We start from the raw sequence: 23,753 nt of genomic DNA, 5'->3' as shown, positions 1-23,753 counted from the left end.
CGAAACAGAAATGTTTAAGATGCCTGATACTTATAAACATAAGACTGTAAGAAATTAGATACCTTATTTTGAAAGTCCATACATTTTAACTTGAAAAAAACATACATTGTGGGAAGAGAATTAAGAGGCTAGAAATAAATGCATACCTCTGTGGTCAATTGATTTTTGAGAAGGGTGCCAAGACCATTCAGTGGGAGAAAGAATAGTCTCTTCAACAAATGGCTCTGGGACAACTTGATATCCACATGCCAAAGATGAAATTGGATCCTTACCCCACACCATATATATAAAAATTAACTTCGGTGGCTCACACCTGTAATCCCAGCACTTTGGGAGGCCGAGGCGGGTGGATCACGAGGTCAAGAGATCGAGACCATCCTGGTCAACATGGTGAAACCCCGTCTCTACTAAAAATACAAAAAATTAGCTGGGTGTGGTGGCACGTGCCTGTAATCCCAGCTACTTAGGAGGCTGAGGCAGGAGAATTGCCTGAACCCAGGAGGCGGAGGTTGTGGTGAGCCGAGATCGCGCCACTGCACTCCAGCCTGGGTAACAAGAGTGAAACTCCTTCTCAAAAAAAAAAAAAAAAAAAAAAAAAAAAAATTAACTCAAAATGGATCAAAGAGCTATATGATCCAACTCTTAGAAGAAAACACAGAGATAAGTGTTTATGATCTTAGGTTTGGCAGTAGTTTCTTAGCTATGACACCAAAGGCACAAATAACAAAAGAAAAAATAGATAAATTCAGACCAGATGCAGTGGCTCATGTCTGTGGTGATCCCAGCACTTTGGGAGGTTGAGGTGGGTAGATCACTTGAGGTCAGGAGATCTAGACCAGCCTGACCAACATGACAAAACTCCATCTCTACTAAAAACAAGAAAATTAGCTGTGGTGGCACGCCTGTAATCCCAGCTACTCAGGAGGCTGAGGCACAGGAATTGCTTGAACCCGCGAGGCAGGGGTTGTAGTGAGCCAAAATTGCACCATTGTACTCCAGCCTGGGCACCAGAGGGAAACTCTGTCTCAATTAAAAAAAAAAAAAAAGATAAATTTGACTTTATCAAAATGTATCACCTTTTGCATCAAAGGACACTATCAAGAGAGTGAAAAGACAACTTACAGAATGGGAGAAAATTACCTGTAAATAATATATTTGAGAAGGGTAGAGTGTCCAGAACATATAATAAACTCTTACAACTCAACAACAAAATGACAAGCAACCCACTTTTTAAAAGGGCAAAGGGAAGTGGAGGGAGAAAAAAGTAAACAAATAAAAGGGCGAAGGCCTTGAATAGACATTTCTCCAGAAGATATACAAATGGCCGACAAGCACGTGAAAAGATGCTTGATGTTATTACACATTAGAGAAGTGCAAATTAAACCACAGTGAGCTGCCACTTTCTATCTACTGGGATGGCTATAGTAAAAAGCAGAGCCAGGCACAGTGGTACATACCCGTAGTCCCAGCTACTCAGAAGGATGAGGTGGGAGGATCACTTGAGCCGGGGAGTTTGAGACCAGCCTGGGCAAAAAAGCAAGACCCTATTTCAAAAAAAAAAAAAAAATGACATTTAAATTTAAAAATTTAAAAATTGAATAAAACAAGTGTTAGAAGAATGTGGTTCAATTAGAACCCTCACTCATTGCTGGTGAGATTATAAGATGATTCAGCCACTGTGAAAAACAGTTTGTTTTCTCAATAAATTGAATGTAAAATTATCCATGTGGCCCAGAAATTCTACTTCTAGGTCTACAAGCCCCCTTTCGAATTGAAAATGGGTGTTTAAGCAAAAACTCACCTGTAACCCCAGCACTTTGGGAGATTAAGGTGGGTGGGTCACCTGAGGTCAGAAGTTCAAGACCAGCCTGGCCAACATGGTAAAACCCCGTCTCTACTAAAAATGGAAAAACTAGCCTGGCATAGTGGCATGTGCTTGTAATCTCAGCTACTCAGGAGGCTGAGGTGTGAGAATCACTTGAAAGCGGAGGTTGCAGTGAGCCGAGATCGTGCCACTGCACTCCAGCCTGGGTGACAGAGCAAGACATCCAGGTCTCAAAAATAAATAAATAAAAATAAACAATAAACAATAAATAAATAAAAAATAAACAAAAACTCATACACAAATGTTCATAGCAGCCCTGTTCCCAATAGCCAAAAGGTAGAAACAACTCAAATGTTCCATTAGGTGCCAGGCTCAATGGCTCACACCTGTAATCCCGGTACTTTGGGAGGCTGAGGCAGGAGGATTGCTTGAGCCCAGAAGTTTGAGACCAGCTTAGGTGATATGGTAAGGCCTTATCTCTATAAAAACAAAAAGTTAAAAAATTAGCTGGGCATGGTGGGACACCTATAGTCCCAGCTGAGGTGGGAGGATTGCTTGACCCTGGGAGGTGGAGGTTGCAGTAAGCCAAGATCATGCACCACTGCATTGGAATCTGGGTGACAAAATGAGACCCTGTCTCAAAAAAAAAAAAAAAAAAAAAAGAAAAAAAAGAAAAAGAAAAACAAATGTTTCATTAAGTGATGAATGGATAAAATTAAATGTGGTATACCTATACAAATAGATACTATTCAGGAATGAAGTACTGATGCATGCTGCAATGTGGATGAACCTTAAAACGTGATATGCTGACTGGAAGAATCCAGACACAAAAGGACACATGATTGTATGATTCCATTTGGGTGAAATATCCGGAATAGGCAAATGCAGAGAGACTGTGGAGCTAAAGACGCAGAGAGGCTATGGAGACTGCAGCAGGTCTGTGGTTGGCTGGGGCAGGGAGAGGGGAGAACGGGAATTGATTGCTTAAAGAGTGTGGGATTTCCTTTTGGCCTGATGAAAATGTAGCAATGAGAGAATAGTGATAGTCGCACAAGCTTGCAGGTGTACTTAATGCTACTGAAGAGTATACTTGAAAAGGATTAAAATGGTACAGTTTATGTTACGTGTATTTGACCAAATTTTAAAAAATCACTAGGGTTACTTGTGAATCTGATATGAGTTCAGTGGAAGGAAAGGACGACAAGGCTCTTCAATGTAAAATTATTAAGAGAATTGGAAGAGGTGGCCCCGCTATCAATAGGGATGAGAGGGAAAGGTAGTTCTGGGGCTGGGAGGTAGCTGATGGTGAAATCTGGCTCAATCTCACCCGTTGGGGGACTGTGTTTGTGTCCTGAGATGGTAGATGTGTGGGTGACTCAAGCAAGTTGAAACTTGGGAGCCCAGGCTTGGGCTTCAAAGGATGGCAGTGACCACGATAGGAAGCCCAGGGACCAAGTCACAAGATCCAGTGGTGATCTGAAAAAGCAAGAGATTGAGCTCTGGCTTGGTGGCATCTCCATGGTCAGCAGAGTTGGGGAGTAGCTGACCCTTTTAGACAAGCCCGGCTCTCTGGTCTGTCCTCACTCTGCGCTCCCTTTACCTTCTTCTCTTAAATGTTGGGTCTGCAGGCTTTCAGAAGAGAAGAGGAGCAAGGAGACCATCCTTCTGGGCACCTGGGGTCTGGAGAGACAGGAGGGGACCACAGCCTAGAGATGGAAGCACTGATCTGGGCATGTGAAGTATGACTGCCCCAGTTCTGCACACTCATCCCAGTACAGGCAATTGTTCCTTCAGAAAACACAGCTACTGCCTCATTTTAAATGAATGGAGCTGGTCGGACGCAGTGGCTCACACCTGTAATCCCAGCACTTTGGGAAGCCAGGGCGGGTGGACCACCTGAGATCAGGAGTTCGAGACCAGCCTGGCCAACATGGCAAAACCCCATCTCTACTAAAAATACAAAAATTAGCCAGGTGTGGTGGTGTGCGCCTTTAATCTCAGCTACTTGTGAGGCTGAGGCAGCAGAATTGCTTGAACCTGGGAGGCGGAAGTTGCAGAGAGCTGAGATTGCACCACTGTACCCTGGCCTAGGCGACAAGAGTGAAACGCCATCTAAAAAAACAAAACAACAACAACAAAAAACTGTAAAATATTTGGCCAGGCACAGTGGCTCTCACCTGTAATCCCAGCACTTTTAGACACCAAGGCTTGAGCCCAAGAGTTTGAGACCAGCCTGGGCAACATAGCAAGACTCTATCTCTATGAAATAAAGAAAATAAAAAATGAAATAAAAATTTTAAGATACTTCAAATCATGCCTGGGAGATAAGTGCCCAATAAATACGAGCTATAATAAAAATAAAAATAATCAATGTTACAATTACTATTATTCGTCTCCTTAATCTCAACATCTAGCACAAAAGTTGGTATGAAGTAAGCAGTCAGTGTTAAATGGAACTGTGGTGCATTAACTGTGGTGAACCCAGAGCCGTGCTCATCTGTACAGTAGCCATCAGCTATGTGTGTCTATTGAGCACTTGGAATGAAATACATTGTAAGTGCAAAACACACTGTGTTGAAGACTTAGCATGTAAAACAGAAAGATAATTCATAAATATATATATTTTTTGAGACAGGGTCTCACTCTGTCACCCCGGCTAGAGGGCAGTGGTACAATCTTGGCTCACTGCAGCCTCAACCTCCCAGGCTCAAGCAATCCTCCCATCTCAGCCTCCTGATTAGCTGGGACTACAGGCATGCATCACTGCACCCAGCTAATTTTGTTTATTTTTTAGAGAGATGAAGTCTCACTTTGTTGCCAGGCTGGGCTTGAGCAATCCTCCTGCCTTGGCCTCCCATAGTACTACTAGGATTTACAGGCATGAGTCACCATGTCCGGCATAAATATTGTTTTATATTAATTACGTGTTGAAGTAATAAGATTTTGAATGTTTTAGGTTAAGTGAGGTATATTCTTGTTTGTTTGAGATGGGCTTTTGTTTGCTCTTGTTGGCCAAGCTGGAGTGCAACGGCTCCATCTCAGCTCACTACAACCTTCGCCTCTAGGGTTCAAGGGATTCTACCGCCTCAGTCTCCCGAGTAGCTGGTATTACAGGCATGCACCACCGCACCCAGCTAATTTTTGTATTTTTATTAGAGAGGGGGTTTCACCATGTTGATGAGGCTGGTCTCAAACTCCTGACCTCAGGTGATCTGCCTGCCTCAGGCAATTCTCCTGCCTTAGGCCTCCCAAAGTGCTGGGATTATAGGCATAAACCACTGTGCTTGACCAAGTGAAATATATTCTTTAAAAAATCGTATCTGCTTGTTTTTATTTTTTAAAATGAGATGCCAGGAAGTTTGAAGTTACAAATGCGGTGGCTGCATTATCTTTCTTTTTTTTTTTTTTTTTTTTTGAGATGGAGTCTTGCTGTGTTGCCCAGGCTGGAGTGCAGTGGTGCCATCTCAGCTCACTGCAACCTCTGCCTTCCCGGTTCAAGTGATTCTCTTGCCTTAGCCTCCTGAGTAGCTAAGACTACAGGCACACACCACTGCATCCAGCTAATTTTTGCATTTTTGGTAAAGATGGGGTCTCACTATATTGGCTAGCCTGGTCTCGAACTCCTGACCTTGTGATCCGCCCGCCTCGGCCTCCCAAAGTGCTGGGATTACAGGCATGAGTCACTGTGCCTGGCTGCTGCATTATTTTTCTATTGGACAGCACAGACCTATTCATTCTTTTTTTTTTTTTTTTTTTTTTTTTGAGACAGAGTTTCACTCTTGTTACCCAGGCTGGAGTGCAATGGCAAGATCTCGGCTCACTGCAACCTCCGCCTCCTGAGTTCAGGCAATTCTCCTGCCTTAGCCTCCTGAGTAGCTGGGATTACAGGCACGTGCCACCATGCCCAGCTAATTTTTTTGTATTTTTAGTAGAGACAGGGTTTCACCATGTTGACCAGGATGGTCTCGATCTCTTGACCTCGTGATCCACCCATCTTGGTCTCCCAAAGTGTTGGGATTACAGGCGTGAGCCACCACGCCCAGCCCAGACCTACTCATTCTTAACCTACTGTTACTATAGCAAATCTTCCCACAACCTCATTTATGCTCAAATACGACGTGAGCTCTAGGATTGTCAATAATTCATTTAGAACAATGATTCACTGAGAATCAAAAGTACATCCAATTGGTTTGTAAAGGATTTTCCATGCAGGGTTAATAAGCTAGTGTACAGAAGTATGTCAAAAAGGGACGAAAGTTTTACTGTGATTTTCCAGGTTCGCTGTGATCCTGAGATTCAAGAACTACGTAAGTGGCAGAAGAAACTTCGTGAGGACAAGTACATTCACCAGCGAGTCAAAATTTTCTGGGCCAAGCAAGAACAAAAAGGTAAGTTGCTGGATTCACAGTCCTTAGTTTATTTAAAAAAAAAAAAAAAAAAAAAAAAAGCCTGATTCTTATTTCAGTCTCAAGAAGGAGGCTCTGAGCTTTTGAAAGGTCCTTGACTGCATGGAACTCAACTTATGCATGGGGAAGTGGCTACCTATTAAGATTCTGCTCTGGAATGACAGGTGATGTGATATAATTTACAAGGGCATTTCTCTCCCACAGGGGCAAATTCAGTGTCTCACTGTGTCTGTAGGTTTTTATTTTTGAAGCTACAAGATATCAAGAATAACCCATTATTTCGGAAACACAGTGTCTATCAGTATGATGGATAGTTATTCTTCTAAGTTGTTGATTGTGTGTCTGAACTTCTGTCTTCTCCCCTTTTGCAATGGCTCATTTTATGTGTCAACTTGACTGGGCCGCGAGATGTCCGGATTAAACATTATTTCTAAGTCTGTCTGTCAAGATTTCCGGCGGTATTAGCATTTGAATTGATGGACTGAATCAAGTAGATGGACCTCCCCAGTGGGCTTCTTCCAATCTGTTGGGGGCCTGAATACAACAAAAAGGTAGAGGAATGTTGCATTACCTCTGCCTGGCCATGTGAGCTGGGGCCTTGATCTTTTCCGGCCCTTGGTGCTCCTGGCTTGCAGGCCTTCAGACCCGGACTAGAAGCTACGTTATTTGTTCTCTGGACTTCTTGGGTCTCTAGCTTGCAAATGGCAGATCGTGGGACTTCTCAGTATCCGTAATTTCATGAGCCAATCTCTCTCTCTCTCTCTATTTTTTTTTTTTTTTTTTTTTTTTTTTTTGAGACAGAGTCTCATTCTGTCGCCCAGGCTGGAGTGCAGTAGCACGATCTTGATTCAGTGCAACCTCCTCCTTCTGGGTTCAAGTGATTCTCCTGCCTCGGTCTCCTGAATAGCTGAGATTACAGGCATGTGCCACCATGCCTGGCTAATTTTTGTATTTTTAGTAGAAATAGGGTTTCACCATGTTGGCCAGGCTCCACCTGAACTCATGACCTCAAGTGATCTGCCCAGGTAGGCCTCCCAAAGTGCTGGGATTTACAGGCATGAGCCACCGCACCTGGTTGATATGTTTTCAAGTGAAGAAAATTAAATTGCAGAACTGTAAGTTTTTATTCATATAAAAATATATGCATGGCGTGTAATCCTAGGACTTTGGGAGGCTGAGGCAGGCAGATCACCTGAAGTCAGCAGGTCGAGACCAGCCTGGCCTACATGGTGAAACCCCGTCTCTACTAAAAATACAAAAATTAGCCAGGAGTGGTGGTGGGCACCTGTAATCCCAGCTATTTGGGAGGCTGAAGCAGGAGGATCACTTGAACCCAGAAGGCAGAGGTTGCAGTGAGCTGAGATTGTGCTGCTGCACTCCAGCCTGGGCAACAGAGCCAGACTCTGTCTCAAAAAGTAAAAAAATAAAAAATAAAATAAATTTTATATTTATGCATGGAAACACGGAGATACTAAACAGTCTGGAAGAAACTTATTGGTAGTTACCTTTGAGAATTTGGACTAGAGGGGTGGAAGCACACGATGGAATCTTTTAGATAAGCACATAGTACTTTACGATGATGAGAAACTACAGAAATCAGTTTCTGTGTCCCTCGGCAGGCCACAGGCCATGAGGCCTTGGGCCCTCTAACCTCCCCATCTTCCCCTGTCTTCAGCCTCTCTCAGTGGGCTGCAGCCCCTCCATTCTCCAATGCGCCAATGCCTTCTTCACCTTGGGACTCTGTACTTTGTATTCCCTTTTTTTTTTTTTTTTTTTTTTTTTTTCCCCAAGACAGTGTTTTGCTCTGTCACCCAGGCTGGAGAGCAGTGGTGCAATCTTGGCTCACTGCCCCCTCCACCTCCAGGATTCAAGTGATTCTCTTGCTTCAGGCGCCCCCAATAGCTTGGATTACAAATGCCCCCAATCACATCTGGCTAATTTTTGTGTTTTTAGTAGAGGTGGGGTTTCACCATGTTGGCCAGGCTGGTCTCTAACTCCTGACATCAAGTGACCCACCCACCTGGGCATCCCAACGTGCTAGAATGACAGGTGTGAGCCACCATGCCCGGCCTCCTTTTCTGATAAACCATCCTTCCCCAGCTCCTCTGTGGCCACTCATTCTCATGCTTCAGCTGAGGGCATTACCTCTTCAGAAAGGCCTTCCCTAGCTACCCCATGAAAAGGATCGGGAAGCGTTTTACTGGGAAATCTCAAGATGGTAGGATTAAACAAGAGGTTTGTTTTCTCTCCGGAAATTGACTTGAACCCTGCTTTCTCCAGTCTTTCTTTCCAGTCCTGCAATGGCCCATTGGGTGGTCCCATGCCTTTTCAGTATGTTTTGATGTCCAAGTCTAGTCTAGTTTAAAACCTCAATCTTAGATCCAGTTAGTCCTTATCCACTGCCCTCTGTTGTGCATCAAGTGGGGTTGGATGTGGCGCAGAGAACTGTCTGGTCTCTCATGCTTCCAGCCCTTCCTCTTCTGGGTTTCTCTGCTCCAGTGGGTCTGGGTGGGCAGGAGGGAGCTATGAAGTGGCATCCATCCTTTTACGTTCTGTTGTGATGATCTCTTGGCTCTCACTGCTTCTCTAGCTAAGCTGCTTGGCTGTCCATGGTCTGTGGGCAGGCCTCCCCTTGTTGGCTCTCTCACTCAGTATATTTCAGAAATTTTTAATCAGGGGACAGCAGGTTGCAAAACCTGTCCCCTCACCCCTGGTGGAGGGGAATCTGGCTCTGACTCTGCCTTTTCCACAACCACCCCAGACCCCACCTTTGCTAGTTCCCTCCAAGCCTTTTGCTCTTGGGGTCTCCTTACCCAATGGCTGACCCTCTTGGACGAGGCATTGGAAAGATAGTTCACGTTACCTCCTAGGGTCCACTTGACCTACAGAAAGCCAGCGGTGGGCACGTGGACGTCTTCACTGCCCTCCTGACTCTTTGCCCTGCTGAGTCTCTTTAGTTCACACCAGCCTGCTCAAACAGGCACAGGAGTATGATCTGTAAATCTTTTCTCAAAGCAGATGCCCAAACAGGTAATGAGACATCAGCCTTCCTTTCTTGAAGACACCCCCAATCTTTTCGGGTTGTTCTTACCTCTTCTCTCCCTTGCCTTAGGGCTTGGGTTGGGGAAGTACCTACTCTCGTCTAAGAGAGGAGAGAATAGCACAGCCCTCTCCTCTAGGCCAGTACTTCTCAATTTCTGGAGACTGTGACCAGGTAAGAAATAGTTTTATATCAACATCTAGTTCATAAAAATATATAGATGTTCTCATGTTTATAGAACTAAAAGTTTTAAGAAAAAGAAACTATCATGATATGCAATTCCCTCTGATATTTTGTATCAGGCCACCGCGCCTGGTCTGTTGTTGGAAATGCTGGAAATGACATGATAGATTGATTTCATGGCCCACTCACGTGACTTTATTCATGGTTTGGAAAGCGCTGTATTGGACCACTGCTTCCTGGTTCCTACAATTTCTTATCTCCCTTTCCTTCCCATAGTCATCTGTTATAGGTAGGTGATGGCGACTGAGCCCCTTCTTCATAAACCACCAGTTCTCACTGTTGGCTGTACATTGGAATCACCTGGCTAGCTTTTAAAAAATACCAGTGCTATTAACCGAAAAGCAAAGGCATAATGGGCATGCCTAGTGCCCACATCTTGGGTTCTAAATCTTTTTTTCTGGAATTTTATTTTTTTTTTAATTTTTAATTTTTGTGGGTACATAGTAGGTGTATATATTTATGGGGTATATGGGTTATCTTGATAGAGGCATACAATAAGTCATAATCATATCATAGAGATTGGGGTTTTCATTCCCCTCAAGCACTTATTCTTTGTGTTACAAACACGGCTATTTTTAAATGTAGAGTTAAATTATTGATTACAGTCACCCTGCTGTGTCAACTCTTATTCTGTTTTTTTGTACCCATAACCATACCCCTTTCTTCCCCAGCCCCACCATCAATACCCTTCCCAGCCTCTGATAGCCAGCATTTGACCCTCTATCTCCATGAGTTCTATTGTTGTAATTTTTAGCACCCACATATAAGTGAGAACATGAGAAAGTATAAGAAAGTATAAGATGAACCTAGAACTAGAGAAGGATTAAAAAATGATGGGGACATGGGACAGGCTCCAGCTTGAACAATGTCACTGGACAAATCTGGGACAATGTAAGCATCAAAACTAAGAGTGAAAGTAATGAATTATTTGGGAGGTCGAGGTGAGTATCCACCTGAGGCCAGGAGTTCAAGACCAGCTTGGCCAATATGGAAACCCCGTCTCTACTAAAAATACAAAAAATTAACTGCGTATGGTGGCAGTTGCCTGTAATCCCAGCTACTCAGGAGGCTGAGGCATGAGAATCACTTGAACCCAGGAGGTGGAGGTTGCAGTGAGCCAAGCTTGCACCATTGCACTCCAGCCTGGGCAACAAGAGCAAAACTCTCTCTCTCTCATACACACACACACAAAATAATCAATTGTAACTCACTGACTACAATAAAAATCCAGATGTCCATATGGATACAAAATAAAGAAGAAAAAAGAAAGGCTTGATGAAGAAGAAGAATTCCTTAGATTAGAATGCCAAGAATACATTTAAAAGGCATAATGAAACTTACAAGTCACCATTTTGTAGCCATATTAATTAACAGTGGATTCAGGTAAGAATTATCAGTAGATGTTAAAATCATTGATTTCATTGATGATACTCATGATGTTTAGAGTCTCAAAATATCTCTCCATAAATTGATTATTAACCAGAAAGGGCAAAATAGTTACCCGCCTTAGAAAAACATGGGCGTCTCACCTTAACCAAATGTTCAAAATTAGGATCACCAATAATGGAACCCAGTGACACATAGTGCCCTCCTGATAGGATGTGCTGAGAAGGACACAGTATCACTTATACTTATGCACTACGCCTGCCAAAAATGCCTAACTTGAATCTAATCATGAGGAAACCCAAGGCAAACCCAAACTGAAGGAACGTTAGAAAATAACTGATTTAGATTCTTCAAAAATGTCCATGTCAAGAGAGACACATTAAAGGAGACCAAAGGTACGTGGCAGCTAAATGCAAGCTGTGGCCCTAGATAGGATCATGGGTGGGAGGAAAATTCTATGAGAGACATTATCGAGACAATAAGCATACTTTGAATATGGGCTTTATATTATATAGTAGTATGTAATAATATTAAATGTCCTGACTGTGATCACTATCTTCAGACTACAGAAGAAATCTCATTATTTTTTTTTTTGAGAGAGTCTCACTCTGTTGCCCAGGCTGGAGTGCAGCGGTGTGATCTTGACTCACTGCAACTTCCACCTCCCGGGTTCAAGTGATTCTCATGCTTCAGCCTCCCAGCTAGCTGGGATTATAGTTGTGTGCCAGCATGCCCAGCTAATTTTTGTATTTTTCAAAGAGACGGGGTTTCACCATGTTGGTCAGGCTGGTCTTGAACTCCTGACCTCCAGTGATTCTCCCTTCTCAGCCTCCCAAAGTGCTGGGATTATAAGCATCAGCCTCTGCACCTATTGCTCGGCCAGGATGGAGAACCTAAGGACTTTAAAATGTGGAGTCCACTAGGCCTGTGCTGTTAGCTCTGGGCAACAAGCCCTGCTCATGCTTGACTGTACAGCCGCTATTAGGTTGGTGCAAAAGTAACTGTGGTTTTTGCCATTAAAAGTGACATTAAATGCAATTACTTTTGCACCAACCTAAATTTATTTACTGGACAATTGTCTTCCTCACTAGAGTGTAACCTACATGAAATAGTAGGACACATTGACATCACAGTACATTTTTTTTTTTTTTGAGACGTAGTTTTGCTCTTGTTACCCAGGCTGGAGTGCAATGGCACGATCTAGGCTCACTGCAACCTCCGCCTTCTGGGTTCAAGCAATTCTCCTGCCTCAGCCTCCCGAGTAGCTGGGATTACAGGCACGCGCCACTATGCCCAGCTAATTTTTTGTATTTTTAGTAGAGACGGGGTTTCACTATGTTGACCAGGATGGTCTCGATCTCTTGACCTCGTGATCCTGGGCCTCCCAAAGTGCTGGGCCTCCCAAAGTGCTGGGATTATAGGCGTGAGCCACCGCGCCCGGCCACAGTACCTCTTGATGTGGTATGTCTGCCTGGCCTATCTCCTAGTACAGCGCCTGGCACAAAGTGAGCACCAGATAAATATCTGTTGAATGAATGAATGAATGAATGAATGAATGGAGCTGTGAGGTTTAAATGAGTCAATAAATAGAAAGTTCCTCGTGCAGAGTAGGAGCACATCAAATTGGTGGTCTAAGCTGCCCTTATAAAGAAGCAGCTTGAGCTGTTACTATTTGGCTGGCTCAGCACAGCCCTCTATTCCATGCACAACTGCAGTTTCATTTGGCTTCAAAACTGGAAGGCAATCAGGGCTGTAATCAGTTTAAAGGTCGAGGAAAGTGCAGCATGTCTGTTTCTTTCTGTTGGTCTGTATTCTTTGGAGTTGATTTGCAGTTGGTTGATTGACTGACTGGGCTCGCTCCGGAGCAAGAAGAATAGAATTGGGGTTATCCAATCCTCAGCAGAGGCACTGGAGGGGCTGGTGGAAGCAATTCCACTTCCACCATCTGCTGCTGCCTTCCCTTGCCACCTTCCAGGGGCTCCGGAAGGAGCAAGCAGTGCTTTCCAAACAAGAAACAACTCTTCAGTAAATACCCCAGTGGGAACCCGTGGATAGGTTCCCATTTATACCGAGAAGGTGAAATGGCCTTTGGGCAAACAAGCCAATTCTGAAGACTGTCCCCAGGGCCGTGATTGTAAAGACAAAAGTCAGGACAGCAGAGGGGCAGGTAAAGGACTGGGTTTTGGGGTTGGCCAGACCTGCCCTTGGAGTCCTACCATTCTATCCATGTGACACTGAGCTAGTGAACTTCACGAACCCTCAGTCTTCCCATGTGCAAAATGGGACTAGTAATAATAATGTCTGTCTCATACAGTTGTTGTTACAAGATTACAAGTCCTGGCACACAGTTCCCATAAACGTTAGTTATTGTCATGATAGTATTATTAAAATATTCGTGTTGATTTCTTCCAATAGTCTCCAAGCTCCATGGGCCTTCACTTTGGGACCGTGTTTGTCTTATTCATCATGAGCCTGGCACAGAGCAGGTGGCCTGTACGTATTTAGGGGATGAAGCTCTGGGTTTCATTTTGCATATGAAGGAATGGAGTTCCAGCAAGTTTGAGCGACTTGTCCAAGGTCACACAGCAGAGGAGAGCCTAGGGCTGGGGCCAGGACTTCCTTTTCTCTGCCCAGTGTTCCGACACATCCTAGAGGACAGATGCAGAGAGCTAAGACATTCTCTTAGATTCTTCCCTCAGACCCACCTTCTCAGGAATCTTCTGGAACATGACATACGGGCTGTTTGATTTCCTATCTGGGCTTCAGGGTTCTTGCTGTTTATGTTTTCGAGGACTGAAGACTCCTGCCAGGGGCTGAATTATGAGCAGCAGAGTACAACCTGCCGCACACCGAGCAAAGCAGGACTGCTCGTTCTCTTTAAGTGTCGGCGAGTCGAATCATTTTGTTAAGCTCATGCACCAGAGTTACTTCCTATTTTAAACCTCATGAATCTGGGTAGTGTGGAGGTTTACAAAATAAATCTCCCCAGTCAAGGTGACACTGTAGTTAGACCTCAAAGTCTTCCAGTGAAGCAATTTGAAAGTGGATGTTAAGCACATGCTAGTTCTCCTTTAGCCTTGCAATAAAAAGTAGTAGAGTGATTGCAAATGAAAATGGTTTTTCAGCTTCATTAAAAAAAAAAAAAGCTCATCTATTTACAAATCCAGCAGACAAGCACATCTTTTTAAGGTGTTGTTTTATCCACATTATATTCTGGCATTTACAGTACAAATACGTTTTACCAAGTTCTTAGTTTACAGCACCCTCGTGCAGACAGGAGGTCTGAGGGAGAGTCACATCAGCTGTCGGGGTGGAATCGTGGTCATATATAGCCCGTCTCATGTTACAGTGAGTCAGAGGCTGACTGTCCCAAACAGTATTTTCTTCTAGCAGTGTGAAGTTATCTTCAAGTCTCTATCCATCAGGACAGATGCAGGAATTATTTTAAAATGCGTATGGTAAGAATTTCAGCCAATGTAGTTTAAAATAAGATGCCCAAGTCATTTTTGAGATGTAATTTTAAAAATCGCATCTTGATTAACAGCATATTTTTAGACTCATATAGTCAGTAATTGTTTTTAAATGTGTTTTGTAATTGAATATTCATATTTTATTTGGAAATCTAATATAAGCAGGGAGAAACTATAGAAATTGTTTCCATAACATCAGATTAAATTACACGTGTGTATATATATATATATATATATATATATATGCACATACATACATACATCATATATACTATAACATGAGATAAGTTTATCATATATGTGTGTATATTCTTTATATATGCACACATAATCTCTAAATAACTATTACTTCTTAATGTTTTGAAGAAAAGGCAGAGACTTGGAAGGAAAGACTGATTGATCTGTCAAAGGAAATCAATTGTCTACTTTTAGTTCGCTTCACTGTTTATTTTCTACTTCATTCCAAAAGTGGTTTTTAGTAATTACAGAAATACACACAATATGTTATTTTTAGGTAAAGGTAGTAATTGAGTTAAGGAATAATTCATATTAGGGAAAAAATAAAGCCACTCAGTGCTGTAAGTAAAACACTTAATTTCAAGGCCTATGCTGACAAATAAAAATTATATATATTCCAGGTGTGTAACATGACAATTTAATATTTGTACACTGCAGGGGCGGGGCGCGGTGGCTCAAGCCTGTAATCCCAGCACTTTGGGAGGCCGAGGTGGGTGGATCACAAGGTCAAGAGATCGAGACCATCCTGGACAACATGGTGAAACCCCGTCTCTACTAAAAATACAAAAAATTAGCTGGGCATGGTGGCGTGTGCCTGTAATCCCAGATACTCACGAGGCTGAGGCAGGAGAATTGCCTGAACCCAGGAGGCGGAGGTTGCAGTGAGCCGAGATCGCGCCATTGCACTCCAGCCTGGGTAACAAGAGCAAAACTCCGTCTTAAAAAAAAAAAAAATTTTACTCTGTATTAGTCCATTTTTATACTCCGATGAAGAATACCTGAGACTGTGTAATTTGTAAAGAAAAGAGGTTTAATTGACTCACAGTTTTGCATGGCTGGGAGATCTCAGGAAATTTATAATCATGGTGGAAGGCAAAGGGGAAGCAAGGCACGTCTTACGTGGCAGCAGGAGAGAGAGAGTGAGGGGGGAGCTGGCAAAGACTTATAAACCATCAAATCGCATGAGAACCCACTATCATAAGAACAGTATGGTGGAAACCATCTCCATGAGCCAATCACCTCCCTCCAGATCCCTCCCTCCACACGTGGGGATTACAATTTGAGATGAGATTTGGGTGGGGACACAGAGCCAAACCATATCATACACACTGTGTAATGATTACTATGATCGAATTAATGAATACATCCATCACCCATAGTTACAATTTGTGTGTGTGCATGTGTGTGGTGAGGACACTTAAAATCTGCTCTCATCAATTTTTAAGTAAACTATTCAGTGTTATTAACTGTAGTCACCATGCTTTGCATGAAATCCCCAGAACTTATTCATCTTATAACTGAAAGTTTGTACCCTTCGACCAGCATAGAAGTTTCTTAGGAAAATGTGCCAAAGCAAGGATGGAAATACAATCTTACGTAATTCACAGTGTCCATAAGAAAAAAGACAAACCAGTTGTTCAGAAAATACTCGATGCTTCCCTAATACATTATGCAATGTGAATGATGACCTCAAAAATGTTCCTATAATACATAAAAACATGGCTATTAGCTTCCTGGGAGTCAAAACAATAAAGGAAATAGGATCATTAATGGTTTATTGTGTCCTCAAGATTAAGTACGTTTCTTGGAAGCACATATTCCTGGAGCTGAGATTTGACTTTTCTTTCATAAAGAGGACACTGTATAACATACTGAACAACATTTTATTCTCAAATATAGTAAGTTTCTTAGAGCAGTGTTTCCTTCCAGAGGGAAACATGAAAGCCTGGAGTAGAGGGTAGAAACCAGAGAAAGTTCTTTTCCCTAATTTTAATTTAGATTACAGCAATTACATATCCTAGCGATTACGATTTCCCTGTGGGGTTTAAAGGCTATTCTTTTTTTTCTTTTCTTTTTTTTTTTTTTTAAGACAGAGTCTCACTGTGTTGCTAGGCTGGAGTGCAGTGGCGCAATCTCGGCTTACTCCAACCTCCGCCTCCTGGGTTCGACTGATTCTCCTGCCTCAGCTTCCTGAGTAGCTGAGACTACAGGCGTGTGCCACCACACCCAGCTAATTTTTGTATTTTTAGTAGAGATGGGGTTTCACCACGTTGGCCAGGATGGTCTCGGTCTCTCAACCTCATGATCTTCCCGCCTTGGCCTCCCAGTGTGCTGGGATTACAGGAGTGAGCCACTGCACCTGGCCTAAAGGCTGTTCTTAAAATGAACACCTCATCTTAGCCACACCACCTGTTTGTGACCTTAGGATATGCTGGAGGCTGGGCTCATGCCTGTAATCCCAGCACTTTGGGAGGCCAAGGCGGGAGAATTGCTTGAGCCCAGGAGTTGAAGACCACCCTGGGCAACACAATGAGACCCTATCTCTACAAAAAATAAAATTAGCCAGGCCTGGTAGCACATTCCTGTAGTCCCAGTTACTCAGGAAGCTGAGGTGGGAGGATTGCTTGTCCCTGGGAACTTGAGGCTGCAGTGAGCTGTGACCACACTACTGCACTCCAGCCTGGATAATGAGGAAGACCTCATCTCAAAATAAATAAATAGGATATGCTGGAACTTAGATCTTTCCTTTCTGCCCCATGTAATTGGGTACATTGCCGAGAGAAGAGAAGGATGTCTGTAACTAAGGAGTAGCTATGAGCGATGGAGCTTATACCATATGCTCTACACTGAGCACCTTCTGTTTCCATGTAGTCCTCACACATGCTATCTCAAAGAGGTGAGATTATCTCCATCGTACAGATGAGGAAATCAGGGCTTGGAGGATACACAGCCTGCACAAGTCCATGCAGCCAGTCAGGCCGTAAGATCCGGGGATTTGAACCCGGATTGTGCATGAGATCTGGGGATTTGAACCTGGATCTACCTGATGCCAAAGAGCTAGGGCCATCCCAGGCCATGCTGTCCTTTAATCCAAGTGCCCGAGAGGCCATGGTGGCCCAGCGCAAAGCCTTCCAGCACGGTACTTAAGGACTCACAGGCTCAACAGCAGGCAGTGTCTGGCCATGCCTCCCAGCCAGCACCCTGACACTGGAGTAACCACAGACCCCCTAGTATCGGGGAGGCTTAGAGGAGGCTGAGAGCCCCATTCAAAGGCTGCAAGATCTACATGAGTGTTTTGGGGAGATATTTTCACTAAAGCAAGAAACCAGGGTTAAGTGAATAAGGATAGGGATATTCTTTTCTCCCTCCTTCCAAATCCTCTGCCCATCTACATTTGAGGAGCAGAGGAGGGTTTGGCCACCAGAGAGGGAACCGGGTACAGGGAACACTAGCCTGTGGCTCAGGAAGTGGGTTCTGGAATTAGTTGAGAACCTTTGTGACCAACAGTCTGTCATCTAACAAAAAAGGTCAAGTTTTGGTGATGTATTTTCCAGAGACAATCCCTGTTGAGTATGCCAGCCCATAATTTTCCCATTCATCGATCAATATACAAATACAGGGCCGGGCGCGGTGGCTCACGCCTGTAATCCCAGCACTTTGGGAGGCCGAGGCGGGTGGATCACGAGGTCGAGAGATCGAGACCATCCTGGTTAACATAGTGAAACCCCGTCTCTACTAAAAATACAAAAAATTAGCTGGGCATGGTGGCGCGTGCCTGTAATCCCAGCTACTCAGGAGGCTGAGGCAGGAAAATTGCCTGAACCCAGGAGGCAGAGGTTGCGGTGAGCCGAGATCGCGCCATTGCACTCCAGCCTGGATAACAAGAGCGAAACTCCATCTCAAAAACAAACAAAACACAAATACATACAGGCTGGGTGCGGTGGCTCAAGCCTGTAGTCCCAGCACTTTGGGAGGCTGAGGCAGGCAGATCACTTAAGGCTAGGAGTTCAAGACCAGCCTGGCCAACATGGTGAAACTCTGTCTCTACCAAAAATACAAAAAAAATTAGCCAGGCATGGTGGTGCATGCTGGTAATCCCAGTTACTCAGGAGGCTGAGGCATAAGAATTGTGTGAACCAGGAGGTGGAGGTTGCAGTGAGCTGAGATCGCACTACTGCCCTCTAGCCTGGGTGACAGAGTGAGAGTCCATCTCAAAAATATAAAAAATAAAAATATATATTCATAAACACGTAACCATATTATATATGCTGTACCGTAACTTGCTTGTGTTTTCTTCACTTAACAATATAGCATTGACATCTGTTTCATGCCAGCACACACAGATCTATTCCATTATTTTTAGTGGCTCCATAAAAATGATGGAGCTGTACCATACTTTCGTAAAACCAATTCCTATGAATGGGTAGTTGGCTTGTATTATGAACAATACTCCATAAACGTTGTAGATATATTCTTGCTTACTTTTTTCTTTCTGAGACAGAATCTTGCTCTGTCTCCCAGGCTGGAGTGCAGTGGTGCAATCTCGGCTCACTGCAACTTCTGCCTCCTTGGTTCAAGCGATTCTTCTGCCCCAGCCTCTTGAGTAACTGGGTTTACAGGTGAGTGCCACTACACCTGGTACATTTTTGTATTTTTAGTAGAGACAGGGTTTCACCTTATTGGCCAGGCTGGTCTCAAACTCCTGACCTCAGATGATCCACCCGCTTTGACCTCTCAAAGCACTGGAATTACAGGCATGAGCCACCATGCCCAGCCTTGTAGAAGTATTTCTATAGGATAAATTCCTAGAAGTGGAATTGCTGGGTCAAAGGAGACACACATATTAAATGCAGACAGTGACCACCATATTGTCATCCCAAAATGTTAATTTATACTTAATGTCACCACACCTCTGTGGGACTTTTGATGGGTGATGTCATCTTTGTGCTATATTTTCTCTACTTGTAAAATGAGAAACTTACACCTCAGTAATAATTCTAAATGAGCTCATTGTTTTGATAGTACCATGGCTCCTTGAGAAGAAATATATCTGTAAATCTAAGGTGTCATTTTTATTTTTCTTCTTTCATGGTTCCTCAAAACTTAGTTCCTTTTCCATTTTAACCTGCAAAAGAAATAATTTGATTAAGAGACATCTAGTGACTTCATGCCTTGGCACAGCTTTCATCAATTCTATTTTTAAGACTCACCAGTGGCTGGGGATGTTTGGATGACATCAACTTTTACGCATATCTTTTCATTTAAAATTTGCAAAAGTCTGCACAGCTATGACATGACACAAGCCTTCTACTGAAATGCCTGAAGATCCCTGCCGTTCTGACATTAAAAAATGAAAGATGATTTCCTTTCTTAATGGTTTGCCCTAAAAGTTCAAGATCCATATTTAAGTTTATGCAAATGACCACTTCCAACTTCATGAGCTGCATCTCTTCATCCAATTGTTTACCATTCTTCTTTGTATTAATAGTTATGTAGATGCAAAATGCTCTTGAAGGATATAGATAAATCCCTAGATGGCTCATGACCAGATTGGGCTAAGTTTCCCATTCTCAATGTACAACCTCGAGCAGGTTGCTTAACCTCTCTGTGACTCAGTTTGTCTAGCAATACAATGGCAATACTAATACTAGTAACCATGCCATAGAGTTTTTGTGAGGATTAAATGAACTAGAATAGTGCCAGGTCATAACAAGTGATCAGTAAATGGTAATTATTATTAACTGAGCAAAGCATTCAACATATGGATAATATATATTGTTAAGAATATTGGTAGCTTGATGGGGATAGCGTTGAAGCTGTAGATTACTTTGGGCAGTATGGCCATTTTCACAATATTGATTCTTCCTAACCATGAGCATGGAATGTTTCTCCATCTGTTTGTGTCCTCTCTTATTTCGTTGGGCAGTGGCTTGTAGTTCTCCTTGAAGAGGTCCTTAACGTTCCTTGTTAGTTGTATTCCTAGGTATTTTATTCCCTTGGTAGCAATTGCGAATGGCAGTTCATTCTTGATTTGGCTCTCTTTAAGTCTGTTATTGGTGTATAGGAATGCTTGTGATTTTTGCACATTGATTTTATATCCTGAGACTTTGCTGAAGTTGCTTATCAGTTTCAGGAGATTTGGGGCTGAGAGGATGCGGTCTTCTAAATGTACAATCATGTCGTCTGCAAATAGAGACAATTTGACTTCCTCCTTTCCTAATTGAATATCCTTTATTTCTTTTTCTTGCCTGATGCTCTGGCTAGAACTTCCAATACTACATGGAATAGGAGTGGTGAGAGAGGGCATCCTTGTCTAGTGCCAGATTTCAAAGGGAATGCTTCCAGTTTTACCCATTCAGTATGATTTGTTGTAAATGGCTTTTATTATTTTGAGATACATTCCATCAATACCTAGTTTATTCAGAGTTTTTATCATAGATTCAACACTATCCCCATCAAGCTACCAAAGACCTTCTTCAGAGAACTGGAAAAAAACTGCGTTTAACTTCATAGGGAACCAAAAGAGCCCACATAGCCAAGTCAATTCTAAGCAAAAAGAACAAAGCTCTAGGCATCACACTACCGGACTTCAAACTTTACTACAAGACTACAGTAATCAAAACAGCATGATACTGATACCAAAACAGAGATATAGACCAATGGAACAGAACAGAGGCCTCAGAAGCAATGCCACACATCTACAACCATCTGATCTTTGACAACCCTCACAAAAATAAGCAATGGGGAAAGGATTCCCTGTTTAATAAATGGTGTTGAGAAAACTGGCTACTCATGGACAGAAAGCAGAAACTGGACCCCTTCCTGACACCTTACACTAAAATTAACTCCAGATGGATTAAAAACTTAAACATAAGACCTAACACCATAAAAACCGTAGAGAAAACCTAGGCAAAACCATTCAGGACATGGGCGTAGGCAAGGACTTCATGACTGAAACACCAAAAGCATTGGCAACAAAAGCCAAAATAGACAAATGGGACCTAATCAAACTCTACAGCTTCTGCACAGCAAAAGAAACAGTCATTAGAGTGAATCGGCAACCAACAGAATGGGAAAAACATTTTTGCATACTACGCATCTGACAAAGGGCTAATATCCACAATCTACAAAGAACTAAAACAGATTTACAAGAAAAACACAAACAAGCCCATTTGAAAGTGGGTGAAGGATATGAACAGACACTTTACAAAAGAAGACATACAGGAGGCCAACAAACATAGGAAAAAATGCTCATCATCACTGGTCATTAGAGAAATGCAAATCAAAACTACATTGAGATACCATCTCACGCCAGTTAGAATGGCAATCATTAAAAAATCTGGAGACAACAGATGCTGGAGAGGATGTGGAGAAATAGGAACACTTTTACACTGTTGGGGGGAGTGTAAATTAGTTCAACCATTGTGGAAGACAGTGTGGCAATTCCTCAAGGACCTAGAAATAGAAATTCCATTTGACCCAGCAATCCCATTACTGGGCATATATCCAAAGGATTATAAATCGTTCTACTATAAGGACACATGCACACGAATGCTCATTGCAGCACTGTTTACAATAGCAAAGACTTGGAACCAACCCAACTGCCCATCGATGATAGACTGGACAGGGAAAATGTGGCACATATACACGATGGAATATTATGCAGCCATCAAAAATGAGTTCGTGTCCTTTGTAGGGACATGGATGAACCTGGAAACCATCATTCTCAGCAAACTGACACAAGAGCAGAAAATCAAATACCGCATGTTCTCACTCATAGGTGAGTGTTGAACAATGAGAACACATGGACACAGGGAGGGGAGCATCACACCCTGGGTTCTGTTGGGGGGAAGTAGGGGAGGGACAGCGGGGGGTGGGGAGTTGGGGAGGGATAGCATGGGGAGAAATGCCAGATATAGGTGATGGGGAGGAAGGCAGCAAATCACATTGCTATGTATGTACTTATGGAACAATCCTCCATGTTCTTCACATGTATCTCAAAACCTAAAATGCAATTAAAAAAAATATATATATATATATATATATATATATATATATATATATATATATATATAAAAGAATATTGGCAGCCAGGTGCAGTGGCTCATGCCTGTAATACCAGCACTTTGGGACGCCAAGATGGGAGGATCACTTCAGAGCTCAGGAGTTCATAGGGAGACTCTTTTCTCTACAACAAATATGAAAACTAGCTGGGTGTGGTGGTGTATGCATGTGGCCCCAGCTACTCAGGAGGCTGAGGCAGGATGATCTCTTGGTCCTGGGAGGTCGAGGCTGCAGAAAGGCACGATCACACCACTGCACTCCAGCCTCGGCAACAGAGTGAGACCCTGTCTTGAAAATAAAAATAAAAATAAAAACAGTGGCTTTGGAACCAAGCTCCTGCCTTTTACCATCAGTGTGGTGCCTGAGCAACTTGTTAATCCTCTACAGGCTGTTTTCTCCTCTGTTATGTGGGGACAATTAGGATCTGTCACAAAGGGCTACTGTGAGGATTAAATGAAATAGCCTTGTATGGAATTAAACAGATCTCTGGCACAAAGTGAAAGGTCAGTAACTGGTGCCTGGTTTTAGTAATATTTTTAAAGCTGTCAGCAAAAATAAAGTTTTTATTCCAGGTAATTTATGTACAGCAGTGGTTCTCAATGCTGGCTGCAGATTAGAATCTCCTGGGGGAAATTTATAAGCTGTGTCAGGCTAGAGGCCAGGGAAAGTGATTACATAGGTTTATTCTTAGTAGAGAATGTGTTGTAACCACATCAGCAAAGCCCTAATACTATGGATTAGCTACAAGATCCCAGTAATAGCTTTGAATTCAAAATCTTCCTTTGCAAGGCTCTTCTCACTAATGCAGTTTCATTTGGTCTAAAATTCAGGGGATCTGAGTTCCTGTTCGACTCTGCAATTTACCAGCTACGTGGACCTTGCTTTCTGCTTTGAAAAATTGAATGGTTAGATCAGGAAATCTCTGTAACAACAAAACAGAACATCCCATAGGTGTTTGCTGTAGAATCTCCTGCCTCCCAGGCAAGAGGCCCGCTGCCTGGGTGACTCTAAAGCTTGAAACTCTGTTGCTGTCATTTGGGTGGCTGTTGCCGGGTTTGGGAGTTTGGTCTCAACATTCAAGGCAAGAACAATAGATGGTGAACGTTCTGCCCACCACGGGGCGTTTGGTTGGGGAAAGCAAGGTGGGATCACTTAGTTTAGAGGCTGAGGCAGAAGAAGAAGGGAGGCCTGAATTTGGTATTTGACAATTTGGGAAAGTTTTGGGGAAAAGAGCAGGGAGGTTTAAAGGAGATTTTTGTGATGTTTAATCACATATTTGAGAAGGTAGGAAGCATATATTT

The 23,753-nt window shown here is 42.9% G+C and overlaps 1 protein-coding gene across 4 annotated transcripts in view; it reads left to right on the top strand.

Annotated features, from left to right (window-relative positions):
* The window catches only part of IQCK (IQ motif containing K), a 149,733-nt gene that overhangs the window by 104,774 nt on the left and 21,206 nt on the right, over positions 1–23,753 (top strand). For all 4 annotated transcript variants that reach the window (XR_012512764.1, XM_003930143.4, XM_010340739.3 and 1 more), the window contains exon 8: positions 6,102–6,213. Coding sequence is in view for 3 of the 4 variants with exons in the window: in XM_003930143.4 (XP_003930192.1) it covers positions 6,102–6,213 (112 nt within the window). In the remaining variant the exon portion in view is untranslated. The remainder of the gene's footprint in view (positions 1–6,101; positions 6,214–23,753) is intronic.

Source organism: Saimiri boliviensis, chromosome 12 (assembly GCF_048565385.1).
Source record: "Saimiri boliviensis isolate mSaiBol1 chromosome 12, mSaiBol1.pri, whole genome shotgun sequence".
Taxonomy (NCBI): domain Eukaryota; kingdom Metazoa; phylum Chordata; class Mammalia; order Primates; family Cebidae; genus Saimiri; species Saimiri boliviensis.
The sequence above is the reverse complement of the archived record's forward strand: the minus strand, read 5'-3'. Positions and strand labels throughout refer to the sequence as shown.